The sequence below is a fragment of the Nyctereutes procyonoides genome, unplaced genomic scaffold, assembly GCF_905146905.1.
Source record: "Nyctereutes procyonoides isolate TBG_1078 unplaced genomic scaffold, NYPRO_anot_genome, whole genome shotgun sequence".
Lineage (NCBI taxonomy): Eukaryota > Metazoa > Chordata > Mammalia > Carnivora > Canidae > Nyctereutes > Nyctereutes procyonoides.
Genome location: NW_026575142.1, coordinates 30,192,190 through 30,215,199, shown reverse-complemented (window position 1 = coordinate 30,215,199; position 23,010 = coordinate 30,192,190). Strand labels below are relative to the sequence as shown.

Here is a 23,010-nt window from a genome sequence, read left to right as displayed (position 1 = left end):
GTATATAATTTGTGTGCATAAATTAACATGTATAAAACATGTGGACTTAAAATGTTTATCTGAACTTGGTACTGAGAGTGTGGTTATTAATGAATATCATTATTATGCTGAAAGTAAAATACGTATATGATATTTTAAAACATATGTCCATAACATCCCTTTTTATATTTGATATTGATATTTTTAAAGATGCCTAAAAGTGAAAACCAAAATATGATGATCATACTATCAAGTAACAGGTCTTTGTTGCTATGATAATCTTTTGTCTACACTGAATATCTCATAGACACAGATACTATGGCGTGTTTAGTATTTTGAAATGGGAACATCTCTAGCGGTTTTGTTCATTTGGGTCACAGCTGTGACATCTCTTTGCATGTTTACCAAATGGTTACCGAATTAACACATGCCTAAGAAAACTAAGCTTTTGTGAAAGCATGTTAATATTTGCAGCCCTCAAGTGAACTCAGAGCTCACAAATGGGCTTTTTACAAAGGAGCCTGAATTCTTGGCAATGCATGAGGAATGTCAGCCAATTTCTTTAACCATCTGCAGATAAAGGTGCATTAGACATGATGAAATCCTAATAGTGAAACTCGTATGATAATTAAGAGCCTCTTGCACTATTCGTTTTACAAACATATCCCTGTGTTTATACTAAAAAAAAAAAATTATAAAGGATTTTTTTAAAAAGAGACTTAATCTGATGAACTAGCAAAGTTAAATATAAAAATAGGTTGCACTGATTATTGGTTATCTTTTACAGAGACTCACCTTGAGACATGTTAACAGTAACCAATGCCTCGATGAACCTTCTGAAGAAGACAAAATGGTGCCTACCATGCAGGACTGTAGTGGAAGCAGATCCCAACAATGGCTGCTAAGGAACATGACCTTGGGGGCGTGAAGATTGTTTCCCCAAAGCCATGAAAGTGTCTACACTTTTGTTTTTCCATTATCTCAATTAGGGAAAGATATTAACTTTGCTGAATTGAAAGTTTTAAGATCCTTTTAGTATTCTAAAATACAGTTGTTTATAATTCATTTTTAGGAATGTTTGCTTATTTCCCTACTAAAATTTGTATCTGATCAAAAGAAGCACATACAATATATAAATAACAGCAAACTGTTATCAAACACCAGAAGAACTTGAAAAATAAATTGTGTTTGCTTTTTTTTAAAAAAAAAAAAAAAACCTCTATTGCCCTCATCTCATAGGATCAGTCAGGGGCTGATTTTAATTTTTTTCTTGTCATAGTGATTGAAAGAGAGACAATGTAAATGCCTTATGAAATATTTTAATTATGATATATCATCAAATGTTTGAAAAACTCACTCTGTTTCTAATGGACCTTCATGGAAACATGTTGAATTTCTATGTCAATAACAAGGCCACATGTTGAATTATTTCTAAGCAGTGAATTCATCGTACAAGATAGGTTTCAATTTTGTAGAGAAAAATTAAATTGGATATTGACTTCTCAAAGGGTCTATATAAAAGCATCACAGAGAAAATGGAGGAGAGTTTGAAAGTTCAACTTCAAGTACATGAAATCAGAGGAAACTAGGTAGGCATTGAGGGGAGCAAGATAAAACTACACTGAAAAAAATAAATCATTTTAAAAGATACTGTTTTGGTTGCAATCACTCCTAACATAGGTTGAGCATAACAATCATCATGGTCCCAGAGTTGCTAATGGAAACTCAATTCTTAACCATGGACCCATATGGACCTTTTTCTCTTCACTCTAGAGGGTGACTTTGTCTCTTATGCTGTACAGAATTGTAGGTGAAGCATAGAAGATTGGCCATAATTTTTAATTACTTTGCATTCGAAGATTCTAGTTGGACCACTATTACCATTTTAATTTTATGTTTTAAAAAATAATGCACTACTATCAGAATTTCACTGCCATGCAATAGTATCTAAAGTTTTCACTGGGGGAATGAGCTCCATACACATCCATTAAACTTTTAATTAAACTGCTTAAAATCATTTGCCATAAACTATAGTTTGAGTGAGACAATAATAGACAACTTCACATGTTCTTTTTCCATCTTAAAACCCTTTGTGTTCAAAATACATGAGCAGAAGATGTGAAAAGGAAGGAAAATTTATCTGAGATTTGCGCTAGTAAGTTTTAGGATCTGACACCATTTAAAATGCCCCTGAAGTTGCTCAACATATGTGACTCATTCATTATAAGTGCACTAGGCTACGAAAAGAAATTTAGGGGGAAATGGAAGAAGCATCCTCTGGAGCAGAAGATACTACATCTTTGGCCCTCATCTTTTCTTAAAAATCTCTGAGAGAAAGTTTTCATCAGTATGGCTACACACAAACTCTTTTTTTTATCTCTCTGCCTCTCTGTTTCTGTCTGTTTCTGTCATACTTACACACACACACACACACACACACACACACACACACACACACTGTTTTATAATGAAAGGGACGACACTTCCTGAAGGTCACTAAAATGTAACATGACTTCCCCAGCTAGCATTCCCTCCTCTATTGGCTGTATATTGGTACAACTCTAAAGAAGATTTCTACAGCCTGAAGCATTTCAGGTTTACTCTTTCAAGTGTACACACCCCTCATCTCAAGTTGTCTGGGATTCTTGGAATCTCCTAAAATTTTAAACAAAAGTTAGAATGTTGGGGCATATGGTTTCGAGAAACGAATCTGAAGCTTCCAGCAAACTTCACAGGAAGCTATGACGCCCAAGGACCAGTGAACCACTGCCTTAAATTGATAGTGGCCTCACAAGACAACGAGGCTTGACTTAACAATCACATTTTCCATTTTGCTCTCTTGTCTTCCTAGTCATGACTAAACTACAGTAAAATGTCCCTGCCCAGCATTCTTTCTTAAACTTGAAAAGCCCCAACACTCAAGAATTCTTTTATACTATCTGTTCCACTTATTGTGACTTTGTCAAACAAAATGCTTACGTTATCTACAAAATGGTCAATGACAAATTTTTAAAATCATAGCTACTCTGTGCAAACTGAATTTGACACATTTTCAGTAGCATTTTCAATATTTGAAAGTCCAATACAGTCAAAGCAACAATATAGGAAAAATTAAAACTGTGTAAGTTTCATGCCAGAGAAGATTTCAAAGAACCCTCAGATGGTTTAAACACATTGTATTAGTGTTTAATAAACAACCCCCCCAAAAAAGGCATAAAATATAAAACACCAAAACCCAAAAAACAATGAATCACATTCAATTTAAGCAAAAATATCTCTTGTGTTCAGTAGAGAACGCTAAACATATTGATTGGCTTCACAAGGACTCATCTTACGTGTGGAGCTAGACTAACAAATATTTCAAATGATATCAAACGTCCCTCCCTGATGTTTTCCCCACAGCAGGTGAGGCCAGGTCCATCTTTCCAGATGTTGAGATCAAAAACCTCAAGTCACTTTTGATTCCTCTGTTTGTCTTTCAACTTTCATCTAATCCATCAGCAAATTCCCTTGATTCTACATCTGAAACATAACCAGAAACCAGCAGCTTCCCACCGCACCCACTGGGTGCCACCGCCTCTAAATCTTGAAACTGCAACACGCTTATGATTGGAGTCCCTGATTTCTCCACCCTTGCCTCCAACAGTCTTTAGGTGACAACAGCCTCCAGAGACCGCCCTGTGTTTCTAGCCTGGTCCCCACAGGGCCTCAAGGCCTGTGAGCGCGGCCTCACTCCTGGGGCCCGTGGGCACCAGGCCACACTTGCAGAGCCAGCCAGCCTCCCTCCCCAGCGCCACCCCTTGCTTGCCCCCCTCTGGCTTCCAGGCAGTTTCTTCTTGTCTTGCTCCCCCTGCCCAGAGTTCCCTCACCTCACTTGCCTTAGCTTCTGTCCAGTATGTGTCCTGGGGAAGGGAACCCTTCTCCCTCCAGCCTTGCCTGTCACCCTCCACCGGTGAGGCCTCCCCAGCGCTCTCATCACACCCCCTAGAAAGAAAGCCCCATAAAGGCCAGGCTTTGCCAGTTTTATTCACTGTGGTATCCCCAGCATCTAATTTAGTTCTGGGCACAAAGTAAGTATTCTTTAAATATTTCTTGAATTAATGAACTGGAAAATGTGTGTTAAAGTTGCTAAGTGCTACTGTATATCTTTTTTTTTTTGCACAGCATTTAAAATTTTAAAATCTAGTGATATATTTAGACAAGATTTGCATAACTTTGTCTCCAAACGATGATTTTCTTCCTAATATTCTTTACATTAAAGTATGGACTATATTTTGTTCTCTGTGGTAAAATAGCCTGCCTTATGGAAGTGAAATACGACATTTTATAAACATGCTGCTATATTATGTAAGTTGCTTAATTAGGATAAAATTCTTATTTTTTGGTTGTATTCAATGCCTACCTGAAGGAGCGAGATTTTCACTGTTAGGATGGGGATGTATCGTCTTCTTAAAAATCATATGTATTTTCATGGTTTCATAGGAGTTACTACTAATTTGTTTTCTAAGTGCAAGCCCATGAACGGAACACAAGCATAGGAACTGAGAGGAATCTGCAGATGACCCTAGCTTCTTCATTTACAGCCAAGAAGACTGACGTCCAGATCTGTAATACGGCTTGCCTGGGGACTAGAGAACTATAAGCGGTGTTGCCAGGACTCCTCATTGTTAATATAACCTAATATTGTCTTCAATTAAAAAGTATTCAAAAATAAAGTAAAAGGGTACAATAATGAGAAAAATGTCTTCATCAAACATTTTGTGATAAATACATTGATTCTTTAGAGATTATGTCACTTCCCACTACCTCTCATATTTAAATAAGATTAGTCCTACCAAATAATACCACAGGAGATAAAGATCTGTAGCAAGAAAAGAAATTAACGGGAAACAGCGTGATTACAGAACATCTTGGAATTATTGGGTAAAATAGGTTTCAGGAAAGCAAAGCCTCTTAAGCAGTAACTAACGGAGCATTCCCTCCCCTTGCTTCTATTTTCCATAGAATTATGTTCCAGTTAAAAATGATTGGCCTACAGCTCGCACAGAGCATTAGACCATCTATTGCTGTGAACATTGCAGAGATTCTAGGCTATGCAGGTTTGAAGACTGCAGGGTAATCAGCGCAGATTCCGAGGCTTCCCCATGGAGCTTTCTAGACCAGTAAACACAACCCATAAATTCGTTTTTGCCATGGTTCTTAGAAAGAGCCTGATAAATAAAAAGGGCGGGGGAGGAAGCAAAGAGAGAAAGAAAGAAAGAAAGAAGAAAGAAAGAAAGAAAGAAAGAAAGAAAGAAAGAAAGAAAGAAAGAAAGAACTACTGCTATAAAACAGCAGGAATGACCTTACTTTTGTTTTTTTGTGTTTGTTTTGTTTTGTTTGTTTTGTTTTGGTGGTGAGTTAAGAGAATGGTATGAATTGGTTCAGTAAACCCTAGAATGTCGGCTGCCCACCTGCATCATTTTTTGCCACTCGAGAAATGATGGTCATATGTGGTCACGAACATTTGATTTGCATCTTATTTGTACGTGTTCAGTCTAGTATCAGAGGAGGCAAGACTTCCACGCATTCAGATCCTAAAGCATGCTAATTTAACAAATATGAAGAATTCAAGAAATTCCAGATCCCAATGGATGCATCATCATCCACAAGCTGTCTTTCTGCAGAGAAGATATCTGCAAACCTTGAATAAATTTCCAATTCAGTTGAACAGCAAAGATTCAATTAAGTCTGAAGGCAACGTGTGTGTGTTTCAGGATTCGGCCACGACCCACCCACCGCTTGTTTCTTCTCCTTCCCCAACATGTCTAAGCATGACTAGGCAAGGTCAGCACTCTCCGGAGGTCCCATGAGCACTCCGGTGACTGCAGCACGCTCACCTGCCATGGAGTGTTGGCTACTGTAGGAATCTGCGGTGTTGAATGAACACTAGCAATGCAGTTTAGATAGTTGGTGTACATTTGTGTCCAACGTTTGTTTCATATTGTTCAGTAAATTCTAAAGGCAATTTCCATTGTATGTGCTCAAAAAATCTCTTTGAAACACTAGTGACACAGGGCAGCTCTTTTGTCAACCATATTTTAAGCTAAAGATCACTCGTATGTAAACCAATACCATCATTATATAAAATTATTTTGTTTTTGTTTTTAGCGAGGGAGAGCAAATCACTTAATATTTAGTTTTTAATGAATTTGAGAATGGAACATTAGATGATGAAGGCCAAATCTATAATGGTTTGAAAAATGAAATTTCCATAATGCATTTAATTTGGTGTAAAAATGAACGTAAGCTGCTGCTTGGTTTCAGTTGCACTTTCTGCTAAAAATAGCACAAATGAAAAAAGAGAACTTGATTATACAATTTTTCTTTTTTTTTTTCGTTGAGTGTAGCCACAGCTAAAGCAAAATAATTTCAAAAATGTTTTAGATATATGCTTGGCACACAGTTAACATTTTTAAAAGTAGCTTGTGCATAAAGAATTACACATTTTAAAAATCGTAAGCATTACTAAATGGTACAATTGTTCTTTTGCTATAAATTTAGATATTTATATGTTTCTGTAGAATTAAAAAAATGCCAATTTAGTTTTCCTTGCTATATGTTGTCTTTTTTTTAAAAAAAATTGTTAGCATCTTAAACAGATGAATGAGTTCAGTATTTTATGCTATGCTCCATTTTGTAGGTAATTTAAATAAATGATTAAGTGCCTATGGATATTTCTTAGCAGTAAGAAAACATTGTGATTCTAGTACAATTTTGATAGCAAATATATAAAAAAATTAGAAACATTAAACTGTGAATGATTTTAAGAATTTATCATTTTATTTATTTTTGTTCTAAAAGTCTTTGAAACTGATGTTTTTTTCTCTTTCTGTTTTATAAAAGTGACTTGAAACAGAAAAGCTAAAATGTTTCATATTATATGATGAAGGCTATTTCTCAGAAGGCTGTGAGTGAGTCCTGGCCAGTTCCTTCCTCTGATACTGGAGGCCTGGAATAAAGTCTGCCAGGGTTAGAGGGGAGGGTGGAGGAGACTACGCACTCCAGGGACAGTGATCCCCCAGGACCAACCCTTCACTTCTAACCATAGACCCAAGGGAGAAAATCATATATCATTTCATCTGCTAAATTAAAAGAAAGAAGGAAGAGGGGGAGAAAAAGGAAAGAGGAGAGAGAGAACAGAGGAGAATGGGAGTATTCTAACATTCTTTTCATATTTTATTTTGTCCCGAAGAAAACATACCTAAAGTCTTGTTTGCATAGTTCAGAAGCTAATTATTTGCAAACATCATGGATATCTCATTGGTTTTCTGAAAATTTTTTCTATGACCGTAAGAGTGAAGGATGTTCTCTAGACTTTGTGCCTTTTTTTTTTTTTTAAGATTTATTTATTTATTCCAGAGAGAGAAAGAGAGACAGCAAAGGGAGGGGCAGAGGGGGAGGAACTCCAGCAGGCTTCTGCTCGGCCTAGCGCAGAGCCCCTTGGGCTCCATCCCACCACCCATGAGAATCAGCAGCGGGTCACTGGACTCTCAACCCACCGAGGCGCCCCACTAAACATTGTGTCTTACACGCACCGCGCCCCTTCTTGGCTTTCTGGAACCAGGTGGGACTCCCTATTACACCTACTTACTTTCTGCCCTGTTGTGTTCTGTCACTCTCAGCCCACAGTACAGCCTTGCACTTCCAGGGCTCCCCAGGTTCGTTGAGTAAAGCAGCTCCCCCCGCCTCAGGCCTGGTAGTCCTGTTCCTTACCCTGTTTTGCTTCTCTTCAGCACCTGGTAGAAACAAAATGTGGACTCTTCTGCTCAACAACTGCACATTCCCACTTCCTCAGTGGAAGACCTACTTACTGGCCTCTGCTAACTCCCTCTTTTGTGACAGACAATTATTTTTTTCCACATGACAGAGGATATTAATTACCAACCTCAGTCTCTACTATCAGAAAGAGTTGGCAGATAGAGAGTTGACTGAATTTCTGCTGACAAATCTCTTCACCAATTTTGTGGAGTGGAAACCTAGATAAACATGCAAACATCTGTTCACAATTTTCTCTGCTAATGAGACACGTGAGTGTGGTGCAGCAAACACCATTGTAGATCACGTGATGGCTTATTTAAGGCAGAGACTAAGAGCTCAAGACTGTCTAAACAATTGAAGGTGGCCTTCAAAAAGATGAGTGGTACCAGTGCTTGCAGCTCCTGCCCTGGCAGCTTTCCTCTTTCCTCCTACCTTATAATTGGAGCGCTCGAGGGTGCAAGCCTTGGTCATTGTCTCTTATTTGCACTCACATCCTTGGGGATCTCTTCTAGAACTATGGATTTCAGGATCTGCTATGTGCTGCTCACTACCAAAAGTCTCTCCCCAGGTCCAAACTCTTTCAAATCCGACTATCTACTAAACATTGGATGACCACTACCCATCCCAAACTTTATGTGTATGAGACTGAACTCCCTACTTTACCCTACAAATACATTCAATCCAAAGAGATTTTTCCATCTCAGTTGGTGGCAACTCCATTCTCCAGTGGTTCAGTCCAAAGATATTGGTGTCCTTGACATCTCCTTCTCAATTAGAAAATCATACTGATTCCAACTTCACAATATTTCCCAAGTCCGATCCCTTCTTTACACCTTCACTACCTCACACTGGTCGGGGTCATCATTGAATGTACTGCAGTACTCTTGCAATTGGTTGTACCCTTGTGTCCTCTAGTCTATTCTCAACAGACAACCAGAATGATGCTCTAAAATATTACCCAATATGTCTCTCCTCTGCTCAAAACCCTCCAGTGGCTTCCTGTTTTACACAGAGCAAAAGGCTGTGCCTCCCAAGAGCCTAAAATGCACTTCATGATCTGACCTCCTTATTGAGTCTCTGGCCTCCTTTCCTACAATGCTTCTCCTTAGTTAGCTTCATCCCAGTCACTGTCCTTGCTTGCTATTTCTTTGAACACGCCAGGCATGCTCTTGGTTTAGAACCTCTGCCAGTAATAGTTGTTCTTTTTTGTTTTTTGAAGATTTTATTTATTTATTCATGAGAGACACAGAGAGAAAGAGTCAGAGACACAGGCAGAGGGAGAAGTAGGCTCCATTCAGGAGCCTGATGCGGGACTCAATCCTGGGACCCCAGGATCATGCCCTGGGCTGAAGGCCGGCACTAAACCACTGAGCCACCCAGGGGTCCCAGTAATAGTTGTTCTGATATAGCCACATGCTAAATTCCTCACCTCAATCACAACTCACATTCTCAGTGGGTTCCCCTTCTACCTGTTTTAATACTGTAGCCTACCTCCCCTCTCTGGCCAGATGAACCAATCCATATCCCTACTTCACTGCTTTGTTCCAAAGCATTTATCACCTGCTAACATATTATCTAATTTACTTCATTATTATTTTAAATGCTTCCTTATTACCTCTTTCTCTCCAACCCCCACCCCTACCAAGCATTCACCACTTGAAGGTACCAAAGAGCAGGGATCTCAATATCATTGTGATATGTTGCATGTGTCTAGGACAATGCCCAACATGTACTAGGCATCCAAAAATTATTTGTTGGCTGCCAAATTAATGTTCATCTTTTCTCCCATTGGTGTGCTGTATTCCTATATGCAGAAGTCAAGGGGGAGGCAGAGAGAGAAGGGCTTTAAGATTTTTCTTGTTATTTTTGTGTTGATATTTTAACCTCCCCTTTACTTTTTAAATGTCCTCCTACTAAAAGGATTACACTGTCTTTCTTCATTGCAAAACTATTAATTTTTAAGATAATGGATGCATTTGGAACTTGAGACAACTCCATAATTATATGAGTATTAGAGTAATTAAATTTGATATGACCCAGATGAGCACTTTTCCTCTAATAGAAGCATGATATTATGTGATAGGATAATGGAATGTTAGGATGACAAGGCAGCTAGACATGTGATCAACCCCTGAAATATAAAAAAAAAAGTTTATTATCACAGACTAACAGTATTTGTACAAATCTATTGTAATTTCTAAGCTTTATTTCTGAAAACCACACGCATACCACGTAGACATTCCTAAAGGTGTTTGTTTATACATTTAAAGAAAATACATAGTACAAATTTCTAAATTTCAAATTCAAAAAATACTTAAAATTAAGTTTTCCCTGCTCTGCCCTTTATTAGGGTCAAACTTATGTTCACAAGTCCCTGAAGATGGGCAATTAGATGGGCTTCTCTCTCTTATGTTTCTCAGGTCTGAAGTGGTGTCTCCTCTGCACTATGACATTCTGTCCTCTTCCATCTGCAATGGGCAGATCCGGGAGGCTCTAACCACTACGTCACTGTGGCAAGAGGTGGAAGGTACAGTCTCATGTGAGCTACATTACAGCGGGCAGACTCTGAGGACCTAATGACACTTGCTTGTACTTGACAGAAATCTATTTCTTTCTTCTTTTTTTAAAAGATTTTATTTATTGAGGTGCCTGGGTGACTCAGATGGTTAAGTGTTTGACTTTTGTTTTGGGCTCAGGTCATGACCCCGGGGTGCTGGGATCCAGCCCCACCTTCAACTCCCAACTCCATGCTCTCTGTTTAACCCTCTCCCTCTGTCAGCCACTCCCCCTGCTTCTGTGCTCTCTTTCTGCATCAAATAAATACATAAAATCTTTAAAGAGTTTACATATTTATTTATTTGAGAGAGAGAAAGCCAGAGCGAGAGCATGAGCAGAGGGGAAGGGGCAGAGAGAGAGGCAGAAGCAGACCCCCCGCTGAGCAGGGAGCCCAATATGGGCTGGATCCCAGGACCTGGGGATCATGACCCCAGCAGAGCGAAGGCAGATGCTTAACTGACTGAGCCACTCAGATGCCCCCTGCCCCCCCGCCCCGCCAAATCTATTTCAATACCAGCCAAGTACCAGAAGAGCTATTCTTGCTTAGATAATAACCATGGAGGCCAGTCCTGACCTTTTAACCCTATAATTAGGGTGTAGTAGGAAGAGTACCGATTTTGAAACCAGGTGACTTATGTTTCCACCTCACCTTGGCCACATATTTGAGAAGCTGGCGAACATGCTGGTTGCCATCAGCCAACAAGACCACCGAGAGCATACCTCAAAGAGTGCGCAGGAGGGTTAGCGATGATCCAGGTAAATGCTTCTTGAACAAAATATAAGGTACATGGGGCAGGTTTATGCTGTGCCTGGCATGTTCATTGTTGATTCTTCCATCTAGAAGGAGAGCTGACACAAAGGATGATTTTGATAGATAAGAAATGTCCAGGCATTTTGTGTTTATCTTATCCCTCCACCCTGTGGGGGAAACTGGCTTCTGTTTTGCACAATAAGCAGCTAAAAGCCCTGTGTTTATCCCCGTGGCCCCACAATCAGTGGAACAGAATTTAAACTAGAGCACCCTGAGGCAGATACAGGCCGGGATTTAGGAACTTTATGTAAGAAGCTCTTCAGATCAGCTTCTCTGAAAAGAAACAACTTAGATTTGCAGAGACCCAGAATGCAAACATTTTTAGCTGTTCCTCAGTAGCTACCATACTGAAACACAAAACTCTTTATGATAAGCTCTACTGATCCCGGATTCTGGGTTCTACAGATAAATATTTTCAAAAGATTTCCAATGCTACTGGAGTTATTGCTGCTTTGTTTTTCAAAAGATAGAATTACAGCAAAGTTCAAGTTAATGGTACATGTGCCTATGCAGGAGTCATTATGTAAATTAGTTCTGACTTTATGAAATGAAGTTGCCTATAGCCTTGAACTTAAAAATATCATTATTATCAAGAACTGGAAATTAGAACCATTTATTTTTCCCGCAATAACTTTTTGGAATATTTTCTAATTCTTTTTTTAATTTTTAATCTATTTACGGAGAAAGTCACTAAGTTAGAAACATTTGGCTATAGGTATAGTTTGTGATTCTGAAACTATTCCTTTTGGTCAAATGTTGGATTCTCCAAAAAGATAAATTAATTGACTTATACTCTGAATTTTGCTAGGAAGCTTAGTTTAAGAACGCTTTGTGCAAGTAAGTGATCACAGTGGTGTGTGTGTGTGTGTGTGTGTGTGTGTGTGTGTGTGGACTTGTAGTGTGTATTACAATTAACCATCAAAGAACTATTGCATACGTAGCTATCTAATGTCATTATCCAAAAATTAAAGACAGGCAAAAAACACCTATTTACACTTTTTTAACAGCTAAATTCAAATTGACTCATCAAGTCATAAGCTTCAAAGAGGATAAGGGACCCAGCAAAGCGGAAGAGTTCTCTTCATTCTTTATTCTCCACTCAGGCAGAATGTTTCAATCAGATTTTCCCTCCTTTTTCCCAGCCAGCTCCCTCCACTTACATGCCAACCAAATACACAATTAAAAGGATTATATCTTTTGGCACCCTGGAAATCTGCCAAGATCTGAGGCAATGGAAGTTAGGACTAAGAGAAGGAGTTGAAGAGAAAAGTGAGTTTTTTTTTTTTTAAGATTTTATTTATTTATTCATGAGAGATGCAGTGAGAGAGAGAGAGAGGCAGAGACACAGTCAGAGGGAGAAGCAGGCCCCATGCAGGGAGCCTGATGTGGCACTTGATCTCAGGTCTCCAGGATCAGGCCCTGGGCTAAAGGCAGCACTAGACCGCTGAGCCACGAGGGCTGTCTGAGATTTTTTTTTTAATTGAAATTCTTATAAATCTCTGTGAGAAGAAATATTTCCCTCATTAAAATAACATGCACAGCTTATGAGAATTATGATCTGCTAACCCAAGTGCGCTGAAAACAGGAAGGATATATTAACATGAATCCTTATGCTTATATGCTAGTATTCCATGGTTGGAGAATATGGCTAAAAAATCAGTCTCAGGGCGCTTTGATGTCTCAGTCAGTTGGTCACCTGACTCGATTTTGGCTCAGGTCATGATCTCGGGGGTCCTGAGATCAAGCCCCACGTCATGATCTGCACTTGGTGGGGAGTCTGCTTGAAATCCTCTCTCTCCCTCTCTCTCCCTTTGTCCCTCCCCCATCCCACTCACATCTCTCTCTATATATAAATAGATAAATCTTTAAAAAAATCATTCTCAAATTAATGTTCTTGAGCTAACATGTAATTAGGTAAACCTAGTTTCTGACTAATGCTCTGTGATGAAATTGTAGCTTGAATATTAAGGTCGTGATGAGATAGGTAGAGAAAAATGCTCACACATTCACTGTGATATTCACTTATTTTGTGACTTCCTGCCTATTATAACTACTATTTATTTTATTGCTTCAAAATAAGAAGTGTCCCCTCCAGGTCAAAGCTGTATAGTCAAAAGAGAATGTCTGCAATATTCCTTCAAAATATAGTTTGATTCCTTTTTAACCTAGAACCTCCATAATTATAGCAAATGTATTTTACAATAACATGCTGTGTTAGAAAAGATAGCATTGAAGTTGATAGATCACAAGTAAATCGACAATCACAGCATTGGGAAAGTATCTTGGAAACATTGCTTTCATGGGCTGACCACTACCATCACCCCTACCTCATACCTTCTTCTGATAAGAGGTCACAAACCCAGACCACAGGAATGAGCACATGATCTAGAACAAGCCAATGGAACTCTTTGTCCCTAGCTCTAGTGATTATTTCAGAAATGGACTTGTGATAGGAGCTAAGCCAATTAGTTTTTTTTTTTTTTAATAAGCATTCTCTTTGGAACTCTTGAGAAATATTTTCATTTTCTCTAAGAATCAATTAAAAGAGCCTATGTTCCGGTCTCACGAAGAAATGAGTTCAAAGAAACGACAAAGAAAGAGTAGAGGATAATGAAAAAGAGAGAGTTTAAGGAGTTTAGGGTCATAGACCCAAGCATCACTAACCAATCTCATCCTTTCTTTTGTTTAACTAATGCATCAATAACTCCCTTTCGTCCTTAAACTGGTTTAGGTTGGGTTTTAGGCATATGCAAATAGGATTATGCTAGCTAATCAACTACATAAACTAGCTGAGCCTGTTTTCTTATTTATACAATGTAAATGATGAAATGCATATCATATATTTCTTACAAGACTGTAACCTATGCAAAGCATTCAATTGTACGTGAGTTAAGAGGGTATACGAAAGAAACTAGTTATTTCTATCTACTCTTATTTCCAACACACCAAAGAAAAAGAGCATGTACAATAGACCATATTATAAATCCAAGTAAAATTTGTACACACCTTTAATGTACTTAGGGTTTAAACTAAATGACTGTGACTTTTTTCTTTAATGTTCGGTGTTTTAGTAAAGCAAGCAAACAAACAAAAACAAGAGAAAAAATGAGGCTTAATAATACAATTTCTCTCAATTGAAATTATTTTTAAAGCTTTTATATAAATAAAAATATGTTATAGGCTATATTAGTTACTTTTAAAATGTAATGGCTTGAGGTATAAAAATGTGCTTATTAAAAAGCAGCTGAGTATAGTGATTATGAACTGTAATTCCATCTCTTTGTAGCCAAAACCTTTACTTCTGTACGACCTTTTGTAAAGGAGGCCATTATAATTCTGCCTCCCATAAAATAGATTCCCCAAACCTATAGCACCCAATGAGAAAGTCTTTTTAAAGGCAAGACAAAACTAGAAATAAGTCGTAGCAATGACAGACAAGGGTTATAATTGGATCAAAGTAAGGATGAAATTTACATTGGAAAAGAAAAAGTAAATCACTTTATATTTGGTTAAATTGAGTGAATAGCTTCATGACTTAAATTATCAGATAAGATTGGGAATAATATGATTAACAAGAGTAATATGAATATTAATTAATACTCATCACTTAAATCATTTTAAATTATGTGTAGTTCTATGAACAACATAAACAATAATATGAAAATTAATACTGATCACTGAAATTATTTTTAATCACCTATCTTCTGAGGACTAAATCTAAGTACTTTGTGAATGACTTTAATAGACCCAGTTTCTACTTTCTAGGAGCATATCAGTAAGATAGTTAAATAATGATATTATGAAAAGACATCAACATTATTGTCACCTTTGCCTCCCTTCATGTGTCATCTGAGAATATAACTTCATAATTTTGTCTAGTTGAATGGAGTATATGCAATATTACAGTAATATAATGTCATTTAGTATATTGTCTTTGGGAAAGATGTGGTACTGAGCCAGTGCTCGAAACAAAAGTAGCTTTATGATAAGAAGGATAAAATCTCAGAGGTAAAAGCAAGTGTTTTCATGATGGGTTTTTCTAGTAAAGATTTAAAATAAAAATTTCTAATAGTTATAAAACGTAGGCCTAAAGTCAATGCACAAAATCCTAAATTATAAAACCATTCTTAAATTCTATTGAAGAAAATCCTTTCAAAATCATTCATCAGTTAGTGTGTACCTGTGTGTCTGTGTATGTGTGTAGAGAGTTCTAGTTAAAAAACAACAGGGATCCCTGGGTGGCTTAGAGGAAGGCACCAGCCTTCTGCCCAGGGTGTGATCCTGGGGTCCCGGGATCAAGTCCTGCATCAGGCTCCCTGCATGGAGCCTGCTTCTCCCTCTGCCTGTGTCTCTGTCTCTCTCTCTCTCTCTCTCTTTCTGTGTCTCTCATGAATAAATAGGAAAAATCTTTTTAAAAAATAAAAAACAACAGCAACAAACAGAGGGGCCCCTGGGTGGCTCAGTTGGTTAAGCATCTGCCTTAGGCTCAGGTCATGATCCTGGGTCCTGGGATGGAGCCCCGCATTGGGCTCCATGCTCAGCAGAGAGCCCGCTTCTCCCTCTGCCTCTACCTGCTGCTCCCCGGACTTGTGTGTGCACTGTCACTCTCTCAAATAAATAAATAAAATCTTAAAAAAAACAACAGCAGGTATCTTATAAGTTTGGAACCAGGCTAACACCATTCTTCTGTGGTCCCCTCGATTCCATAGAATAAGTTTGGAGCTTAAAGTTGGGTGATCTGAATTCCATCCTCTTCGAAGCTTCAGAAAATAAAGCTTCAAGGTACTCCTGCCGTTTTCTATAAGCAGAGCAGGGGTGGGAAGAGCAACAGAGCTTTCTGCAAGGGTTCCTGCCCTGTTGGAGCTGACCTAACCCTGTTGGCCTCCAAGACTGCCGTTCTCTTTCAATCTGTCTTCAGGACGCTTTTTCTGGGCATTCATTTCCTAGAGCTGCTCTAACAAAGTACCAAAAACTGAGTGGCCTAAACAACAGAAATGTTTTCTCTCACTATTCTGGACACTAGAGTCTGGAATCAAGGCATCAGCGGGGCCAGGTCCCTCTGAAGGCTCTAGGGAAGAATCTTTCCTTGCATCTTCTGGTTCTGGTGTTTGCTGGCAATCCTTGGTGTTTCTTGACTTACACGGAGGCATCACTCAGGTTACCTGAGCATCTTCTCCCATATTGTCTTCTCTGTGCCTGTCTGTCTCTGCTTTTAAATTTCCCCTTTCATAGACCTGTTGGATGGGATTAGGGGGCCTATGCTAATGACCTCATTTGTCTCACACCTGAAAGACCTTATTTCAAGTGAGGCCACACTCTAAAGTACTGGAGGAATTCCAATATATCTTTTGGGAGAGACACCTTCCAGCCTATAACACTTGAAGTTGGTCTCTTCCTTTAAATCTCACCCACAAAAACAAGAGTGTTGAGGGGGCACTTGGGTGCTCAGTCAGTTAAGCATGTGACTCTCGATTTTGGCTCAGGTCATGATCTCAGGGTCCTGAGATGGAACCCCTGCATCAGGCTCTGCTCTCAGAGGGGAGTAAGTCTGCTGGCGATTCTCTCTCTCCCTTTGCCCTGCTCTCTCTCTCTCTCAAATAGATAAATAAATAAATTTTTAAAAAACAAACAACCCTCCCCAAGGCCCCCAAGAGTGTTAAGGAAGTCATGGAGAAACTTAAGTCATCTTTAGTTATTGTCATTCTTATCCACACTCTATACCTGATGCATGCCTTGCCCTTCTCTCCCCACACCCCATTTTCTTCCCCAAAACATACATCTTGCCTTATGCCCACACATTAGCTCTGTGATACTTTCCTCCATTATCCATCTCCTGTTTACAAATATTGATGATCGTCAATCAGAACTTCCTCTAAGAAATCTTAAGATTTCTAGGCAATGTTATTTTCAGGCTTTCTACTCCACCTGACTCTCACCTTATGTGATTCCAAATTCCACATGGACAGGAGTCCATTAATAAACAGGCCAGTCAGACTGAAACAGGAAACACTACAGCATCACTGCAGTGGGGAAGTCTCTCTGGGAATGTGGTAAGATGAAGAGAGCTGTCCCTTTCATTTCTTATTCTGTCTGTGGATCAAAGAAATACATTATTTAAGAGATGGGGAATTGGAAGTGCAATGAGATGAAATTCCTTCTGTTAAGGGCCAAACATTTGGTAACAATGTGTAACAGCTTCTCTTTGCTAGGAAAGGGGTTCTTTTTTTTTTATTTTTAATTTATTTATGATAGTCACACACACACACACACACAGAGAGAGAGAGAGAGAGAGAGAGAGAGAGAGAGAGAGAGAGACAGGCAGAGGGAGAAGCAGGCTCCATGCCCCGGGAGCCCAACGTGGGATTCGATCCCGGGTCTCCGGGATCGCGCCCTGGGCCAAAGGCAGGCGCTAAACTGCTGCGCCACCCAGGGATCCCTAGGAAAGGGGTTCTGATAAAGTCTTTGATTTGCTTGGTGAGCATTCATATACAGGATTTTTACCAAAAGTAATCTTTTCTACATTCTCATCATTTTCCCTAAATCTCCTGTTAGAGCTCTTCGCACTAGATTTTAGGTTAAATGTACGCTGAGATGTTGCTATACCTCAGTCTTTAAGACAGGTGATGCTTTTTTTGTTGCCAGACTATGCCATGAAGCATTGCTGTATACTGATGAAGCACAGTGCCTAAAGACAATGAGAAACATACCCACTGTCAAACAAAATTAGGTTTATTAATGTGTTACAGCAAGGCATATATCATGGTGAACCCTGGGATGTCTCAGTGAGAAAAAGTTAGTAGGTAAGGAGGGAGAACTATCTGAGCAGAGGAAGTAATCTATGTGATGCATAAAGATATGAATTTTGATGATACAATTTAAGGAATTGTATGAGATTTCCAATGACAGGAGCATAGGGCTTATATGGGGCAAACAGAAATAAGAAATAAGAGGTCAGGTCATGGACAGCTCAGCATGCCTGATAAAAAATTCGGCAACGGGCAGTCACTGAAGGATTATCAGCATGCTAGTGACATGGTTGTATTTGCATTTTAGAAATACCTCTTTAAAATCAGAAGGGATGAGTTGAGAAATTGAGACTTTTGCAATAGTTTAGGCTTGAAAGGATTAGACCTTGAAATAGAACTGTGACTTAGGAGTGATTTGTGGGTTGTGTCGGAAACGGAATTGTGTGACTTAATAGGTGATGGGGGTGGGGATGAAGTAGAAGGAAAAATTCAGAGCAGGGCTAGCAAATACCGTACAACACAGTGATAACTCCGATGAATTTAAAGTGTTGCCAGAAATGCTCAGTTCAGAGTGATTGGAGGGCTATTTGAGCATGTTCTAGAAAAGTGATGGATTAAACATAGTTGCTTGGCACGAGAGGAGAGATAGGATGCATTTGTCATGTGAAAATGCTATTATTGTTTGACTAACTAGAAACCATTTCCCCATTCTCTCTTCATTACAGAACTTTAATTTTCCCTCAGACAGCCACTCCTCTCCACTCCTCTGGGATATAATTCATGTTCTTCGAGAAAAGTTGATCACATAAGGGAACTTCAGAGGATATTCATGAGAGGTCATCCAATCTATCTTTGCAAAGGGATTGGTTTATGAAGCCAATCAGCACTTGATGCTTCCCCAAACATAGTGGTTAGTTTAGAAATGAGCATGTCAGTTCATGTCAATGAGATACCAGGGGAGTTTTTCTGTGAGCTTTGAGGAAAGAAGTTTCTTGCTCTTGAGTGTAAGCCAGAATTAAGCCAACCTCAATGATCCAATAAATATCCTTATTGTTTAAATCAGTTTGAGCCAAGATTTCTGATCCTTGCTGTCAAAAAACATTGATTAAGGATTTCTTTTCTCCATCTAGCACAACTCCCAAATTTCCATTTTCAGTAACGAAGTGGATGTTGGTTCCATTCATTAAGTAGGAAAATAGAACAGAGAAAGTTTTAATTTGATAGGTTGGATTCGAGATACATGTAGGACATTTATAGAAAGTAACCTAATAAACACATGTAAATGCAGGTCTAGACTTCAAGAATGAGATCCAGGTTGGAGTTTTAGATTTGGAAATCATTAGTGTACAGCAAGTACTTTAAGGCATTGTGCAATGTTCAATGTCCACCTAGTGGGTGGAAAACAGAAATCTTTTTTTGGTGACATAGAAATTGAGTAGTTAGGATTGCGTAGAATACAAAATGTGAGGGTGTATTGAACGTAATGGAAGAAAGTATTGTTTCTTAAAACTTACTTGTTTATGTTCTGGGTCATAATATAAAATATATTTATGACTATAAGTAACATTCAAGGAAGTTTCTAAAACATTAATGTAGACTGAAAAACTGAGAAAACTGTCAACAAAACCCGGGGACCATGTAGGGAGAAGACATGGAAAGAGAAATCTGAATAGGAGGTGACTGAGAAAATAAAAGGGGGCCAGGAAGGTGATAAGTTGTAAATCCACATGGCATGATTTCATCCCTTTTCTACCTAATGAAAAAAATTTTTTTTCCTTTTAATGAAAATGTCCTGTCTAACGCAGGCTGATAGAGTGTCAAATTGGGTATTTCAACTTTTGGTTTACTGCCTGTTGTAAGTCTTATCTATCCTGATTCTACCATAAATACGTCCTTACTTTATTCCCACTGATCCTACATGAGTGGCTCATTTGGTCTCCTATGTCTTGAACCCTCATCTTTTTCCAATATCCCATTTCTTCTTCCATAATAATTTCTGAATTTTCATCACCTTCAAACATTTCTTTTCGGCATCCTTTTATACCAGCTTAAGAACATTCTACTTCAGGTATTTTGAACTTCTTAGAACACTTCACACCTTAACATGACTAAGAATGCCAAGGGGGAAAAAAAGGGAAAATCATCAGTTTCAATTCTTAGAGCTGAATTATCTCACATAAATACGGTGTTTTTCAATGAAAAGGTTAATGAAATTGGTACATGTGGACTTAGATTTGACAGACTGAATCCATTTTTTTACTTGAATCATAGAAAAAAAAATCTTCATTTTCACAGAGAAAGCTGTAGTGTGATGTTATAGGAAATCCCCACAGACTTAGTTGGATCAAAATTCAATTCTGCTTTTAAATAGATCTGAAACAGCATGGATCACTGTTTTCTGCAGCATCCCATGTAGTCATAAAAATTTCATGCTGGCACCTAACAAATCAATGTTTTTTTTTTTTTTTTTAAAAAAAAGACTTTTTTTGTGGACTTGTTTGAGCAGCTAGAAGGATTAATTTGCTTTCTCATCAAGGTACAAACCACACAATACTGCATAATGAATATTCTAATATATTGTCTATCCAGTGATTGCTTCTTTGTTATGTAATGTGTACTATAATTTCAAAATATGTCTGGGATATTATTTGGTTTTTATTGTATAATGTTAATTTATAGTCCACAAATGCATCCCTCTAAGAATCTATGAATAAAAGGTGCTCATCTCAAGAAAAGAATAGAATATTTTGTTTCCCAGTGAATCTGAATCAAAAAGAAAAAATAGATAATTTACAAATGCATACTTTTCACTCTGAAGACACACAAAAAATAAAAATAAAAAAGATCAACCTTTGAACAAGGATATTCGTTACAGCATTATTTGTATAACAATTATTTTTGTATGCAGAACCTATTTTCTATACAAGACAAAATATTCATCATAGGGAGCCAGTTGAAAAAGCTATAATATAATCACTTAATGGAATATTATGTAGTCATAAAATAATACTATCTGTCAATATTACTCTGGAATGATTTCAAATACCCATGTATTTGATAAAAACAAGTTTATAGAGGAATAGCCAATTATATTTTCCAGGAACTGTGCAACATATTTTTCATTCAAAGCAACATATTCATCATAACCCTGCTATGCCTCCTTCGCGAGGTAGAGTGTGTAAATATGTAGATCTCCCTCCCTTTGAAACTTGGGAGCCTTCTTGACTGTCTCAATTAATAAGGCATGCTCGAAGTGAGTTATGTCACTTCCAAGACTAGGTCCTAAGTGGCAGTTAACTTCTGCCAATCACAGGTTGATTACTTTTGACGAAAAAAATCATCATGGATGGGGTGGTACTCTCTATTTTAACTGGAACAGGCACTAGTTCTAGATGTGGATTTGCCTCCCTTCCCGCAATACTTCCCAAATCACCATCCTTGGATTGAAAATATGCTTTATTTGCCTTCATGATACTCCACCATCACATCACTTCTGACCAAGAAACTAAATTTTCGGCAAGTTCAGCAATGAGTTCATGTTTATTGTGTGGATTAGCCCTTGAACATTCGGTAATGGGAGCAGCTTGTTTGCTATGCCTTGTGTGTATTTTCCAGGATGCTGTGTATATTCTAAATGAATAACTAATATATAGTAAGGTTTTTCCCATAGTTAAGATTTATGAATCTGAGATTGCATCTCCACCTGAGAATGGGACTGGCCTCTCCGTCTAGAACCCCAGGGATATAGTAGTTGCTCCCTCTCTCTGCCACACTGGGCTCTGCTCATATGGAGGTCTTAAATTACAAGGGAGAAATTCTCTCACCAGGGGATAAGAGAATGGATCATTGAATTGGAATCAATAGGCAAAAGGGACTTGTTGTACTTGTAGGTTAGATTGATCCTAAATATCACAGAAAATTGGGTTGCCAATATATTATGGGAGTAAGAAGGAGTACGGCTAGACTCAGGAGATCCTTTAGGGTACCTCTGTGAACTCCCATGTCCTGTCATTAAAGCCAGTGGTAATTAGAATGACTCAACAGAGGCCCCAATTCCAATGGCCCAGGCCTTCAGGGATGAAGATAAGGTCACCCACTAGGCAAGGAATCATCATCCATTAAGGTGCTTGCCGAGGCCATAGCAGATATAGAAGGTATTATGGAAGATCACCATAAGTATCAGTTATGACCATGTGTCAGGTTGAAGAAATGAATTGGCAGTCATAAATATTTCTTCCTTACTTTGATATAAATACACACACATATAGATGTGTATAGGTGCGTGTGTGCATGTGTGTGTGTATATATATACATATATGTAAGTCATATTTTTCTTACTCTACCATTCTCTACTATCTAATGTATTAATAGTAGGAAGCATCATGTCGGTATTTAAGTTCTACAACACCAAAAGGAAACATGCTTCAGCAAGAAGAAGAACGAGCATCTCTCGAGATGAATAAAAGAACTTTGTGTCCTCTTTTGGAAAGAGGGTGGTATGTTTTGGTTACATGAGTACAGTTGCATTATGTTAGATGGAATCATGATTTTGTTATTGAATTTTTGAGGGCACTTAAGTATGATTAAAAGAGGGATATTTATTTTTTGATAGCAAGTTGACAAAGGCTGTGATGGCTCTGTATTCTGTTAGCTTCATTGGAGCTATGTTTTCTGCTCTTCCCTTTCATGCACACTTCCATGTTAGGGTTGGCTACATGCGAAATCTATATAGGATTTGAAGACTGATTAGAATCAGCTGCTAGACACATACTTAGAGGAGCGCGAGGTCAGGCACCATCGCATCTTATACTGTGCCTGTCACTGCGGTGGATCAGCACAGGGCAGCAGCCCAACAAGCAGCTCCTCCAATCCCCCTGGATCTCCTCCCTCAGCTTCTCCAGATACTTACTGGTCATGTTACAGGCTGACATTGTGGCAAAGCATTCCAGCTCTTTTGCAGGTCATCCACATCATCAAAGTCAGGGGCCTGGAGGTGGCGGGACACCATGGCCAGTGCAGAGGAGAGACATGTCGATTCCAGTGCATCTTCACAGGTTCAGGTTTGCCCTTGTTGCCTTCCCTTCATGGGCATCATTCCTTCCTGACCACTGGGCCCCC

The 23,010-nt window shown here is 38.6% G+C and overlaps 1 protein-coding gene across 6 annotated transcripts in view; it reads left to right on the top strand.

Annotated features, from left to right (window-relative positions):
* GALNT13 (polypeptide N-acetylgalactosaminyltransferase 13) overlaps positions 1-2,305 on the top strand; it is a 539,320-nt gene extending 537,015 nt beyond the window's left edge. For all 6 annotated transcript variants that reach the window (XM_055308339.1, XM_055308341.1, XM_055308340.1 and 3 more), the window contains one exon: positions 767-2,305. In XM_055308339.1, coding sequence (XP_055164314.1) covers positions 767-907 — 141 coding nt within the window. In that variant the 3' untranslated portion in view covers positions 908-2,305. The remainder of the gene's footprint in view (positions 1-766) is intronic.
* Positions 2,306-23,010: the final 20,705 nt, after the last annotated feature.